Source organism: Gossypium raimondii, chromosome 4, assembly GCF_025698545.1.
Source record: "Gossypium raimondii isolate GPD5lz chromosome 4, ASM2569854v1, whole genome shotgun sequence".
NCBI lineage: Eukaryota > Viridiplantae > Streptophyta > Magnoliopsida > Malvales > Malvaceae > Gossypium > Gossypium raimondii.
Genome location: NC_068568.1, coordinates 1,738,268 through 1,751,159, shown reverse-complemented (window position 1 = coordinate 1,751,159; position 12,892 = coordinate 1,738,268). Strand labels below are relative to the sequence as shown.

Here is a 12,892-nt window from a genome sequence, read left to right as displayed (position 1 = left end):
GGGTAGCCATTTGTTTACTTAATTAAAAGAATTGTGGGTTGGGTTAAAGGCTATGAGTTGTCTTAAGATGCTTCCCAGCTTGCTGATTGCATATTCTGTAATAGTTTTGTATTTATTAAATTAATTTTATTAAATATATATTATTAAAATTTATACAAAATTGTGAAATCAACCTATAAACTCTGTTAATTCACCATTAACATATTTTCTCTCAAGTTTGATAAGACTTGTTGAAGAAGAGAGGATTTCATAGACCTATGAGCTGGATTAGCTTTGAGGGACTTAAAATTAAATTTTGGAATCATATTATCTAAAGTTTAGATCAATTCTAATTTAAGTTATTTTCTTTTTTTTTTCTGAAGAAAACGAACTACTATATCATGTTAAAAAATAAAAAGCACCCCTCGCTTTGTCTTGTTGAAACATATCTGAGACTTCATTAGGGATGACATTAAGGATTTGTAGACTTGATTTCCAAGTGAGACTCAATTTCACCAAGTGATTAGCAATTGTGTTATCTTCTTTAGGTATATACCTCAACCACCACTGACCTTCAGCTTTCAAAAGTCGTCGTACCCTTCTAAGCACTGTAATACCAGAATCTTCCAACTAATTATCAAACAAGGCTTTGATGACTTCAGGATTATCAGATTGAATTGTAGTTTTTTTTTCTTGATTCAAGTTATTTTAAAATATTTAATAGAATTATTTTAGATTTGGGTCATTTTGAATTAAAGTCTTTAGGGTTTAAAACTCAATTTTTTTGAGGGGAACTAAGGTATCTTTTATGCCCGTTTTTACGGTACATAGAGAATGGTTCTTTTGGAATTCACGATTGTCCCTCCTAATGATGTCATTTTCAAAGTTCTAACTTGTAAAACTCGATTTTTTTAGCATAGCAATAAGTGTCCTCATCTATTTTATAGATTAAAATTAATAATGTTGAAGCAATAGTTGTATAAGTCAAACCCCAAATATTAATGAGTCAAAGATTCAAAATTTATCCAAATAGATAAAAAAAAATCCACTAACAATTTTTACATAATGTTATTCACAAAATAAAGCTTGAATGAAATCAAAGGATAAAATAGGAATTTCACATTATGTAAATTCATCATCAAAGGGCTTATTTTAACATTCCTTTATAGGACCCCATGAGTAGACTTTTGCTATAACTTTCTGCCCCCCCCACACATTTGCTTTTATCTAAAGCCACCCTCTCTCTCTCTCTCTCTCTCTCACACCCACAAAGAGCTCAAAGACAACAGTCAATCACAAAACAAAACAAGCCCCACAATCAAAACTCTTTTTAGTCCTAAAGAAAAACATCTCTCTCGAGAAACCAAAAAATTGATGATGGATCAGCTTTGAAACCCCAAAACACTTCCACTATTAAAATAAAAATCCAACCCCTTTTATTTTTATTTTTTCTCAGAACACCCCACCATAATGGAACTTACATATTCTCAGAACAATAAGCAAACCAACAATAATACCAATTTGGTCTCTTTTGATGGCACCACCACCACATCTTCAGCTCCTTCTTCTACTAGCAACAACAACAATAGCCCTTTTAATATAACCTCCATATCTCACCTTCACCGCCGTCTTCTTCATCCTACTACTTCTTCAACAGCCACCGTTATAACCACTGCAACGCCGCCTCTTTCTTCTTCTTCTTCTTCTTCCTCCTCTTCCACTACTAAGACTAACCCTGCTCAGCCGGTTGATGCTTCACTAGCTATTGCTACCAGATCTAGCGCTTCCCTTAACATCGATGATTCTACAAAGAAGAATCAACCCAACTTGCCACCGTCGTCGAACCCACCGGCGAAACGGTCCACTAAAGACCGTCACACGAAGGTGGATGGTCGGGGACGGCGTATAAGAATGCCTGCAGCTTGTGCAGCTAGGGTTTTTCAGTTGACTAGAGAGTTGGGTCATAAATCTGATGGTGAAACGATTGAATGGCTTTTACAGCAGGCTGAGCCGGCGATCATTGCAGCCACCGGAACTGGTACTATACCGGCCAATTTTTCGACTCTTAACGTTTCGTTGAGAAGTAGTGGGTCTACGCTTTCAGCTCCACCGTCGAAATCTGCTCCTCACTCGTTCCATGGTGCTTTAGCTTTGGCTTCTCATCATCACCCATATGAAGAAGGGTTTGCTCATAGCGCTTTGTTCGGTTTCCACCATCAACAGCAACAGCTGTTAAGGGCAGGTCAAATAGCTGAAACTTTACCTGCAGGTGGCAGTGGTAGCGGTGGTGGTGGGAATTCAAGTGAGAACTATATGAGGAAGCGTTTTAGGGAGGACTTGTTCAAGGATGATAACCAACAACAAGGAGAAACCGGTGACGGCGGTGGAAGCGGAGACGGTGACAGTGGCGGTGATGGATCCTCCATTAAGGCTTTTAAAACTGGCTTACCTCAATTGCATAAGCCATCAAATATCTTACCTGCCACTGCCATGTGGGCAGTGGCACCAGCTCCCAGCAGTACAACTGGAAGTACGTTTTGGATGCTTCCGGTTACTACTACTGGTCCCTCAATTCTAACAGCCGCATCTGGAGCGGGTTCATCCGAACCCCAGATGTGGCCGTTCGGAACGGCGAGTGGCAACACATTGCAAGCACCCTTACATTTTGTACCAAGATTTAACCTTCAAGGGGACCTAGAGTCCCAAGGTGGTAGAGCCAGCCCTCTGCAATTAGGTTCCATGTTATTGCAACAACAACATCAACCGTCTCAACACCTCGGGTTAGGGTTATCGGAATCTAATTTAGGAATGTTGGCCGCTCTTAACGCCTATTCTAGAGGCGGTCCGAACATTAATTCCGACCAAAATAATCCCATGGAGCATCATCAACAACAAGGTACAAATAGTGGAGATGAAAACCCAAATAATTCTCAATGATGTGGTTAGTAGGCAAAAACTTTAATTCCCATAGTTGAGATGCTTTTGAAATTTTTTCCCTTCAAGAAAATACATTTAGTTTTTATAAATATGGGGAGAAATTAAGGTTCTAATTAGCTACTATACCCTTCTTAGTTTTCTTTGTTTTGATTTGGTTAATTGATGGTTTTCATTCTTCTACCCTATTCAATTTTGAAATTTAGTTCATATACTTTCGTTTGGCATAATTTAGTCCCTATTTTCATATGTTTTTATTTCAAGGAATTTAGTTCCTCTACTTTTTAAATCCATTGGTTCATTATAAGTGAACAATTAGATTTAAATTTTGAAATTTGAAAAATAGAGGGACCAAATTTCAAATTTAAGAAGAATTCAGAGACTTGGAACATATATAAACTTTTTATAATGTCATTCATTAGTTTAAGTAATTATTCTGGGTAAAATTAAGATGATTATTTTTCTTAAAACATACTTCCATGTCAAGGTGATGAGTTGGAAGAGGTGGTTTTAAGACACGTGTAGATCATTATTTTAATTGTTTAAACTAATTAATGATGTTATAAAAGAGAAAGAATCAAATTATGCTAAATTAAAATTCATGAATCGAATCCCGAATTTGAGCATACCAAAGAGGTTAAAGTCGTAATTTGACCTTTTTATTTTGGATTTATGAATCTTTATAGCTGGAGTTTGATGTTGAGGAGTTTGGTAGTAAGCAATTTCAGGTGTAGTCCAAAGGGACTTAATTGGGAAAATGACAGAGTTGTATGTATTGTATAGTAAGATATTTTTATTTATTTGTGTTTAAACAATGTTATTACATCCTTTGTTTGTACGTATTTTTAATTTGTTGTAAATCTTTCTCTCTCAGTTCGGGAAATTTCGTAAATGGACCCTGAAGTTTGAATGAATTTGGGTTCGATTTACTCGTACAAGTTTGAGGTTTAGGGTTTTTAGATCGGATCATTACAAGCCCAAATCATTTCAACTTCCGTTATTTGTTCAATGCATCTAGTTTTAGATTAGCTTTGGGTTTAAAGAAAATTGAACGAGTCCTCAACATTTATCTCTTTTGTCATTTTAGTTTTAATTTCTTTTTGGATCGTTTTCATTTTTAACCTTCAAACTTTTGTAATAAATTTATTTTTTAGATGAAGTACGACATTCAGATTTTAAAATTAAATAGACTTTTCCGTTAGAAAACAATTTAACTAAAATTTAAATATACATGTCAAAATAATTAAAAAGAAAAATCGGTAATAATTAAACATTATATTAGTACGATCATAACCTTCTAAATGAGGAAATTAAAATGTCATTATTTTCCTTTTGGTGGCGGGGGGCTGTGTCTGCCTCTTTCTTTTTTCAGGTATGGAATGTACCATATTGGAATAAAATAATCCAAATTAAAATTATGTACACCTCAACATAATTATATTTTTAATAAATTTACGTTTCGATAATTTGATTTTAAAAAATATTCGAAATATTTTATTTAAGTCACTAAGTTATTATATATATTTTTAAATCTGACTGACAAGCTCCAAGCGATAATTTGATGATCGATATTATAGATTCATACCCATCTATGATTAGAAGAGCATACCTTACATGCAGGTCAATTAGACGATTAATGTCGAAGATTAAAAGGAAAAAAATTGTTTGGAGTTTACTTTGCAGATTCATGACGCTTAAATGTGCTCCTTAAAGAAGACAAATGGAACGAGACCTTTCAATTGATGTAGACGGTATGATCAGAAAAGATCATACAACAATGGTTTTAACATCCTGATGATATAAGGAAAACTTTCAAATAATTTAATAATAATCTGAAATGCAAGCTAATTGCTTCAAATCAACATACACAATTTCATTCCTTTCATTCAAATAATGTCAGGTAAATCATGTAGCTCAGACTCTTCAAATTTTCTTGAAGTAATCGTGTCCAACATTCTGTGTCCTACATATGAATATAGAGATACGACAACCGTCTCACACCCGATTCCAAGTAAGATAACTTTAAAAGTTTATATAAAACCCACATTTTTGGTAATCTCATAAAAGGGGCAGAAATCAATTAAGTATAATGTTTTTACACTTCATTTCTGCAAATTTTTATGTACACAACACAAAGATACAAAAGAAATGAGATAAAAAAGTTCGGAAACGTCTTTTTTTTCGGTCGAGCTTGTGGAAATGGACTTACAGGTCAAGAAGGTAGGAGAGCATGGCCAGAATCTGTTATAGTGTTTTGTTGTCTTGTGTTCGTTCTCGGGATTCCGATGGGAAGAGGGACAAGACCCGCATCCTAGAGAAGAAATAAACACAAAAGTCATCGATTTTAAGACCAACCATGTTGAGGAGGAAGTGGAAATGAATAATATGGTTAGCTTACAATAAAGTGTCAGCTGCGTAAAATACTGGAACCTTCCCCAATTGTGCACCGGTAAATCTTCTTCTTTGTGTGGAAATAACCTGCTCGGCTTCTGTGCCTGTTGCGGTAAGAACAAACTGAAAGACATGCACGTTAAAGACAATCCAATGATCGGGAAAGCGAAATTCAATAATCACCAAAAGAACAAGAGAAGGGGCCGAGATGAACCAGAGGGAAGAGTACAGCCATAAACCCATATCCCACGAGAGGTGGGAAAAAGAAAATCGCTAGAACACAAGGACTTCCTGAAAATCCCATTAGAACATCAGTGATCTCGAACGTGATATTAAAAACACAAAGTTTCTCGGGTTCTTTTCACTTCCATAACAAGCAAACTCAAAGAGAAATCAATTACCGAAACCAGCAAAAAACGCCCAATTAGTTTCAAAAAAATCCAATCTTTTCTCCAGGCCCCATTCAGTAAAGTTCCATTTGTACCTACAAAGATTAGAAGTTATTTCACCATTATCTTAGCTTAGACTAAGAGCAAAAAGATTTGAGACGGAAAATACTTGTTTTACCACGTACTCGAAACAGTAATACGCGTACATCCAAGAAAGAAGTACAAAATTGAGTGCCTTCCCAATGTAAGGTATAAATCCTGTGGCATAAACCTACATATATCGTAAAAGATGCAAGTCATCATCTCAAAATATATATAGATGACTTCATACATGGAAAAACAAGTTTAAAAAAAAAAAAAAAAACCATACGAGATAGGCAATAATTTTACCTCAAAGAAAAAGAAAGTCAAAAGAAGCAACGAATACACCTGCTCCCCTATTCCAATCATGATCCTGTAGGAAAACATACAATGAAAACCGGACTTAACACACCTATACGAAGTTTAATTGTTTGTTTAAGAAAAAGCGCCCACGGTCATCAGTACCCTCCGAGGCCAGCAGGCCTAGCTGCATGCACTTTGCTGTCTGAGGTCAACGTATCGTTTTGTTTCAAGGATTTCACTGTAGAAGGCCCGGATCTCCCCATTGCAGCAAAACCATGTGTAGCAATGTCATTGTACCTGGATGTTTTTACAAAATAGGTTTATGTTCAACAAGTAGTACTAATCCGGTACAAAATGTTGCATCGGAGAATATAAAAGCAGAACGGACAAGAACGCACCATAGATTGCTCAGAATAAAGCTGAATACATATAAGGGATAGAACCAAAATACCTGCAGATAAAAAATCAAATATGTAATAATAATCAGTTCAAGTAAGTGTTCATAACAAGACAAAAACTGCAAGACATGATACGGTTTGTGATAAAGAGTACTGTTAGTTATATCAATAACATAGAGCACGCAGTTCCCGGCCAAATGGCGGGGATAATGAGATGATAACAGCAGTCACGAAGTTGATCTGGGAGAAAGCAGCAATGACTAGTTTTATGGTATTGTTGCAGGGTACGGTCACGATTATAGGACGTTTTGGGATTCGTTTCTTTCGATCAACTTCCTCGGCTAAGTACTCGAATAGCTACGGTATGACAATCAAACTTTACTAAAAGCACATAATGATTATAAACTACTTCTTAAGCCGCATCGATAGGGGAAATTTGCAGGATTTGCATCATATGCACAAATCAACACAATTCCACTAAACCAAACATTAGCATCTCAAATTCATATGAATGCTATATATATATGACTGCCATCAAATTGGAACTGTTTCTAGGATTGTATATATGGTAAACACTTACATAGAATAGTTGTATGAGGAAGCCACGTAAGAAGGAATAAAATTTGAAGACACCGTGGAATTCAGACATTGCTTCACAACTGGTTTGTGAGTAATGATCAGGCAATATCCATTGTAGTGTTGGGATAACTACTGAATTTAGGACAAACAAACTGAAAAATACAACAAAATTAACCCAAATTACACATAAATCATTAGCTAATCATCAATTATGAAAATTAAAAAATAAAATTCTCAGCTTCACCTTCCTAAGAATATGAAGCCATTTAAAAGAAAACACTGTCCCGTTCTAATCATAAGCTTCTTCGACCTGCAAAAAAAAAAAAAACCCAGATTTTGTTTACATCAAAAAAGCAAAATAAAGTGATTAATTAACCAAAAAAGAAAGAATTAGAAACCTGCGACAAAGAACGATAACTCTGTGAAGACAACAAGCTTCTCTGAAACCCTCTGCCCATAGAATCAAAGCTTGCTTTAATTTAGTCTTCAAAGCTTCAATTAATGGTTTAATATCTTCCATCTGTGTTTTCTTTTTAATCTATAATCAAAGAGAGAAGGAAGGGCTTCCAGTGTGACGACGTTTGAAAGACGAGAAAAAGGCTTTAGCTTTGATAGACTTATAAAGCTTTTGCCTTGACAGGGCAAAAGTCTTGAACTTGATTGGGCCACGTGTGGGCTTTAAACGACATCCATGAAAATGGGTTTTTTTTTAAGGGTTAAACTCGAAACCGGTTTAGCTGCCGCTTCTTCGTTACAAGATTCTCGAGCTTAGGTGAAAAACCAGAAACAAAGAGCAAAAAAGCTGAGACTTTATTTTTTCTTAAAAACAAAAGAGATGGCACAGCCAAGCAAAGAGCCTTGCAAGAAAGAAGCTTGCGATATTCAAACTTGTCTTTCGAAGAACAACTTCCTCCCTAAAAGGTAACATTTTTATTCTGTGATTTTCCCAAGTGATTCAGTAAATTGATTGATTTATGGGTATGATTGGATTTGCAGTATCTTCACAATTTTCTAAATTAGAACTTTGGTCAAAGGAACCTTGAAATCATCTTTGATTAATTCCATTGAAAAATGGATGGATCATGGATATTATTTATTTTTACAGACTACGGATTAGCTTAGAAATTGAATTCATGTACCATTTGATCCATCCTTTGATGCTGCAATTGTTTTCAAAAATGGATGCTTAACTTGGGTCCTATCTGTGAATAAGAAAACTGTACCGGTAATTTCTAGTTTTAATTTTTTCCGGGTAATTTCGAATTCAAGTCAATTTTCATTTCAAGTTCGAGTGATTTTGAGTTCAGTTCAAATTTATATACTGGCCATTGTGTCATTTCGAGTTTTATACTTGAGTTCACGATCATTTCCGAGTTCAATTAGTGTTTTAAGATCAAATCGAATTGAATCAAATTCGGATTCAAAGTTTCAAGTTCGGGTCAGAGATTTTGTTTATGCTTGATGTTGGACTACTACATATTTGTTTTCCATTACATGTTTCCACTTGTTATGAAAGGATCCATGTTTGTGCATTGTAGGTGCCAAAAAGTAATTGAGCTGCTCCAATCTTGCTGTGAGAAATGCAACTATGAATCCACTCATTGTGCTTCAGTGTCTGCTCTCCTAAAGCAAATAGCCAAATGAAAGACAACATGACTTTCCATGCTCAATTCATGCCATTCCCTTTGAAATACACATTTATATATCACTCAATGTAACCTTGTATTAGATTTGATGTTGTTTGGTACTGACCATATTCTATAATATATATAGATTTGAGTTTTTAAGGGGGCATATAACTTCACTGATTCATTGTATATAAATGAAAGCACCGTAGTGGATCTACCAAATCAAAATTGCAAAAGATATGCATGTATTTGATTCCTCTTTGTTTTTTTCTCTTTTTCACACTTCACACGTTGAGAGAACTATGGATATAGTTTATACAAGGCAAAAGATACTTTGGGCTATATATTTTTCCTGTATGAACTATGGATAGTTTATACGAGGCAAAAGCTGAAGTCTATAGTCTGTATCTTGAAGCTAAAGGGAAAAAGAGCCATAGATAATCTCACCTCGGATAACTCCCTCCAAAATATGAGTGTGATTGAATAAGTTTGGTCGTAAAATACACATTGACATCAATAAGGCTTCTCCCCATAAGCTCTACTGAGATTTGTAGGATGACCTAAAGTTTTGTTTCAATCAAGGTATTCTCAAAGAATCCTGCCGCTTAAGAGGGATGCTTTCGTCAAAGTCATCCTCTTCTTCGTGCTTTAATTGTCGCATTGACATAGATGTCAAACTTGTACCTGATTTAAGATGATTCATCAAATGTTTAAAATGCCAACAACAAATTGAAAGAATATGCTCCACATGCTAATAGGTCATTAATCGCAATGCATGATTGAGAAGGTTCATGAGAACATACCATCAACCATGTCCTTGGTTTTGTGAAGAAGAAAAGTTCCTGAAAGGATAGTCACAAATCCACACATCTCTGTTATAATCTGCGTAGGGTTTTGCCTGTCCCAATCCTGATAATAACATATATTTAAATTTGAATTAGTTACTTTCAATAATAAAAATGCTAACTAGTAAGCATTTTGTTAAGTCAGTCAAAACTTCACTTTTGAAATAGAGAAGTTAGGGGAAGCACCACATGGTGGAAGTAGCAAGCTAGAAGCTCAATTTCAGGTTATGGCAGACAACCATGGATTAAAACTATACTCAATTGAACAAGAGAATTGAAACATGGGATTGTCAGTTATAAATTCTTGAATGATAAACTATTCATGCTTCTACATGTACGAGTATAAATAGGATTAAGTAATTCATTGCATGTTGTAGACAGATCAATAAGATGATAAAGTTGGAAAAGGGCTTGGGTTGAAAGACAATAGAGAGGTATCAAGGAAGATATGTTTTAGAATATGCATAAATGGAGTTTTCAACCATTCTGATACCATAAACGACTGAAAATTACCTTAAACATGATTACACTCGCCAAAATGGTCAGTGTCGTGAACATAACATAGTATATGGGAGAAACAACAGCTGTGTTGAAAGTATCAAGTGCCTGCAATTTTGAAGGCAAAAAAGAAAGTATGAGTGTGAAACAGAAGTTTTAATTCAGCACACATGATCAACACAAAATCTAGTATAAGAGTATGAAAAGCATAGTTTCTATAAATTGTTCAAAACTAGAGAGGAAATAGAATTTGAAGTAAAAAGATAAATCTCAATGTAATTTCTCTTCACATTCCCCACATTGCCTTCTAGTTCCCTTTCTTTAAAGCGTCACTTGAAAGACATCAAGATAAAGAGGGAAACAAAAGGGGGGACAACAAGTAAACATTACCTTGTTTAAATAATTCATTTGAGTAACCACACAAGTAACCACAACTAAAGTAAAGGCCCATGTTTGTGGATATACAAGCTGATTCATTCCTGAAAAAGTTAACTTCAAGGCTATACCAACTGCTTTAACACTCATGACCTGTCAAAGAACACTTAGATAAATTACAATCTGCAAAAACATAAGAAGGTAAACAAAACTAAGCAACCAACAGCCTGACAGGGATGCATACCGAAATGGAACCCACAAGAGAGCAAACTCCAATGTAAACCATAATGTGTGACTGTCCATATTGTGGAACAAAGTGGAATATAAGTATAAAGACAGCTGTTAAGACCAATAATGCGTAAAATAGGAACCCTGCAAGAAGATCCAAGGAAAACTACAATCATTTTCTTTCTTAGCAGTTCAACAATTTTGAGCATAAAACAATGTTCAGAGCTGAAAGCAAACATAATGGAACCTGGCTCTGTAGCAAGATCCCAAACTTCCGTTACAGATTCAATCTGACGTTCTGGGGGAGCATGCAAAACGATTGCTGTAGATCCCACGACACATAAAACACAACCAAGAATCCCAAAAGTATGTAATTTTTCCCGTAAAATTATATGTGCTAGGGCCGCACTGCAAGAGAAATGACAACTAACAATTAACACTAAAAGGCCAAACCAGAAATTTGAGTGATATATTTCCATACCTGATAATTATACTGAGGGCACCAAGAGGAGTAACCAGTATAGCAGGTGCAAATGCATAAGCTGCAAAATTAGCAATTTCCCCAACAACCACTGTTGCATAGCCAAGTTTGAATTAGAATTTAACCACTTTTACTTCCAAAATCATGAACCATAAGCAACTCAGACAATTCAGTAAATTTAACAAGATTGCACAATTTGATTATCCCCTAAACATTAACATGTATGCATGCAACAAAACTAAAAGAACTATGTAGATTCCAACAAAACACAAAAAGATGATCTTTTCAATAAGTGCAATGTTGTTTCTACAGAATCATATAACCATAAAATATTGAGTTAATGATCAATGCAAAATCCATAAAACTTACTTGTTATCATGCCTACCCACCAAAGTGGCTCCAACAAGTAAGAATAACCTCCACTGCCTGTGCAAAAAGTAAAACCAATAAAACAATCATTGGCACCGTGTTACGCACTAGAGCAATACCAGTGTCAAATTTTGATAAAACACTAAATGATAGCAGTGCATTTCAAAGAGTTCTTTAGGTAACTGAGGTAACGAAAAAAACAAGGTGCTAACAGCAATGCAACATAACAATTTGGGCGATAACAGTCATAACATGAACAGAATTTTTTTTTTTTTATTTCATAGCAACAAAACAAACAATCATCTGAACAAGCAGATCATTTTCCCCAAACAGTTCTCATACTAGATTTCCAAAGGCTCAAATCGATTTAATGACCGTGCTTGTTAATTAAATTCCCAAGGCAAATTGATTTCCAACAGTTACAGTTCACTCAAATTGACTTTCCTAAATTGAGTAGACTACTATTCAATGCGTCACAACACCCTGCAGTAATCCAGAAAGACTGAAAATTATATTTTACAATAAAACAAAATCCCCCAATTCTAATGATAACAAAAATAAGAGAAAATATTAGTAAAACTTTGATAAATTGAAGTACCTGCCCTGATACCAGAAGCACCAGCTTTCTTCAAGCCTTTTTTCTTAACAATGAAACTTGCTCCAATAAATAAACTGGAAGAAAGCGCTAAAACCAAACCCTTAACATTATCTGAGGCCATGCCCTCACTCCACCTTCGCACAGCTGCCATACTTCGAAAAAAAAATCTTCCAAAAACCCTAATTCTGAAGGGATAGCTCTACATAGAGTCAACCACAACTCGACTCGATCCTCAATCTACCCAGAACTCGGACTGAGTCTAAAAACCGAGTTCATGGATCGCGATTTCAACCGATCTTGGAGTAGGTTGAAACGAGAGATCGGAACAGAGTTGGAAGACCACAAGCTAACCGATCTCGACTCCTTAAAGAAATTACTTGCACAAATAGCAGTGAGTCCTTAGTCGAATGAGTTGAAATATGAGACGGAAATTTTGAGGAAGAAAAAGGGGGGGGGGAACAACAAATATTTACAATGTGAGTGAAGAAGAGAAAGTTGACTGGGTTGACGGGGAGTGAGTTGAAGCGGAAGGAGTAGATCTCACGTGTTTTGAGACCAAAAAAAGAAGAAGCAGATGAAGAAGAGTTGGCTGTCTGTCAACGAGAATTGAGAACGACTGAGTTTGCCCGAGTTTGGTGAGTTGGTGAGAAGAGAAACAGCTTTTAATTATTGTAAAGAGGTTTTCTTGGAAAGGAAGTGAGAGACAAGAAAAAGAAAAGCGCGTGGTGGAGATTGCGCGGGGTTTTTATGCTACGGCTTTGGTTTGGTTATGATGAATTAATGATGATTAGGGATCGGATTATATTTTTCACCATA

General features: G+C 35.5%; 4 protein-coding genes across 6 annotated transcripts; 2 read left to right on the top strand and 2 right to left on the bottom strand.

Moving 5' to 3' along the window:
• Window positions 1–1,202: 1,202 nt before the first annotated feature.
• Window positions 1,203–3,106, top strand: LOC105779672 (transcription factor TCP8). The gene has a single exon (XM_012603537.2). The coding sequence runs from the start codon at window positions 1,450–1,452 to the stop codon at window positions 2,914–2,916; it is 1,467 nt and encodes a 488-aa protein (XP_012458991.1). The 5' UTR covers window positions 1,203–1,449; the 3' UTR covers window positions 2,917–3,106.
• A 1,819-nt stretch (window positions 3,107–4,925) lies between these two features.
• Window positions 4,926–7,741, bottom strand: LOC105779674 (protein EI24 homolog). The gene is made up of 11 exons (XM_012603539.2): window positions 7,453–7,741; window positions 7,299–7,364; window positions 7,056–7,206; window positions 6,476–6,528; window positions 6,240–6,374; window positions 6,084–6,147; window positions 5,879–5,964; window positions 5,706–5,788; window positions 5,519–5,595; window positions 5,312–5,427; window positions 4,926–5,224 (listed from the first exon to the last, which is right to left on the bottom strand). Exons 1-11 carry the CDS (start codon window positions 7,572–7,574, stop codon window positions 5,158–5,160), a joined length of 1,020 nt encoding a protein of 339 aa, XP_012458993.1. The 5' UTR covers window positions 7,575–7,741; the 3' UTR covers window positions 4,926–5,157.
• A 24-nt stretch (window positions 7,742–7,765) lies between these two features.
• LOC105779675 (uncharacterized) lies at window positions 7,766–8,841 on the top strand. The gene is made up of 2 exons (XM_012603540.2): window positions 7,766–7,975; window positions 8,593–8,841. The coding sequence occupies exons 1-2, from the start codon at window positions 7,890–7,892 to the stop codon at window positions 8,696–8,698; spliced, it is 192 nt and encodes a 63-aa protein (XP_012458994.1). The 5' UTR covers window positions 7,766–7,889; the 3' UTR covers window positions 8,699–8,841.
• LOC105779673 (probable magnesium transporter NIPA3) lies at window positions 8,411–12,795 on the bottom strand. 3 transcript variants are annotated; one of them, XR_008195027.1, is made up of 10 exons: window positions 12,077–12,795; window positions 11,479–11,535; window positions 11,110–11,200; window positions 10,876–11,036; window positions 10,645–10,772; window positions 10,416–10,553; window positions 10,041–10,133; window positions 9,486–9,591; window positions 9,130–9,366; window positions 8,411–8,677 (listed from the first exon to the last, which is right to left on the bottom strand). XR_008195027.1 is itself a non-coding variant. In XM_012603538.2 (9 exons), the coding sequence occupies exons 1-9, from the start codon at window positions 12,225–12,227 to the stop codon at window positions 9,260–9,262; spliced, it is 1,032 nt and encodes a 343-aa protein (XP_012458992.1). In that variant the 5' UTR covers window positions 12,228–12,795; the 3' UTR covers window positions 8,911–9,259. The 3 variants fall into 3 exon arrangements, 1 of the variants encoding a protein (XP_012458992.1); XR_008195028.1 differs by having other exon boundaries at window positions 8,411–8,669; XM_012603538.2 differs by lacking the exon at window positions 8,411–8,677 and having other exon boundaries at window positions 8,911–9,366.
• Between the last annotated feature and the right edge of the window lie 97 nt (window positions 12,796–12,892).

Excerpts from the sequence above, each read along its gene's own strand:
- LOC105779675 (XM_012603540.2), top strand. The coding sequence starts at position 7,890 with ATGGCACAGCCAAGCAAAGAGCCTTGCAAGAAAGAAGCTTGCGATATT. Across the intron at positions 7,976-8,592 it reads AACAACTTCCTCCCTAAAAG|GTGCCAAAAAGTAATTGAGC; the intron begins GTAACATTTTTA and ends TGTGCATTGTAG.
- LOC105779672 (XM_012603537.2), top strand. The coding sequence starts at position 1,450 with ATGGAACTTACATATTCTCAGAACAATAAGCAAACCAACAATAATACC.
- LOC105779674 (XM_012603539.2), bottom strand. The coding sequence starts at position 7,574 with ATGGAAGATATTAAACCATTAATTGAAGCTTTGAAGACTAAATTAAAG. Across the intron at positions 6,148-6,239 it reads AGGCCTGCTGGCCTCGGAGG|GATCATGATTGGAATAGGGG; the intron begins GTACTGATGACC and ends GTTTTCCTACAG. Across the intron at positions 5,789-5,878 it reads TACGCGTATTACTGTTTCGA|GTACAAATGGAACTTTACTG; the intron begins GTACGTGGTAAA and ends TAATCTTTGTAG.
- LOC105779673 (XM_012603538.2), bottom strand. The coding sequence starts at position 12,227 with ATGGCAGCTGTGCGAAGGTGGAGTGAGGGCATGGCCTCAGATAATGTT. Across the intron at positions 10,554-10,644 it reads CTCTTGTGGGTTCCATTTCG|GTCATGAGTGTTAAAGCAGT; the intron begins GTATGCATCCCT and ends GTTCTTTGACAG. Across the intron at positions 9,367-9,485 it reads AACCAAGGACATGGTTGATG|GTACAAGTTTGACATCTATG; the intron begins GTATGTTCTCAT and ends ATCTTAAATCAG.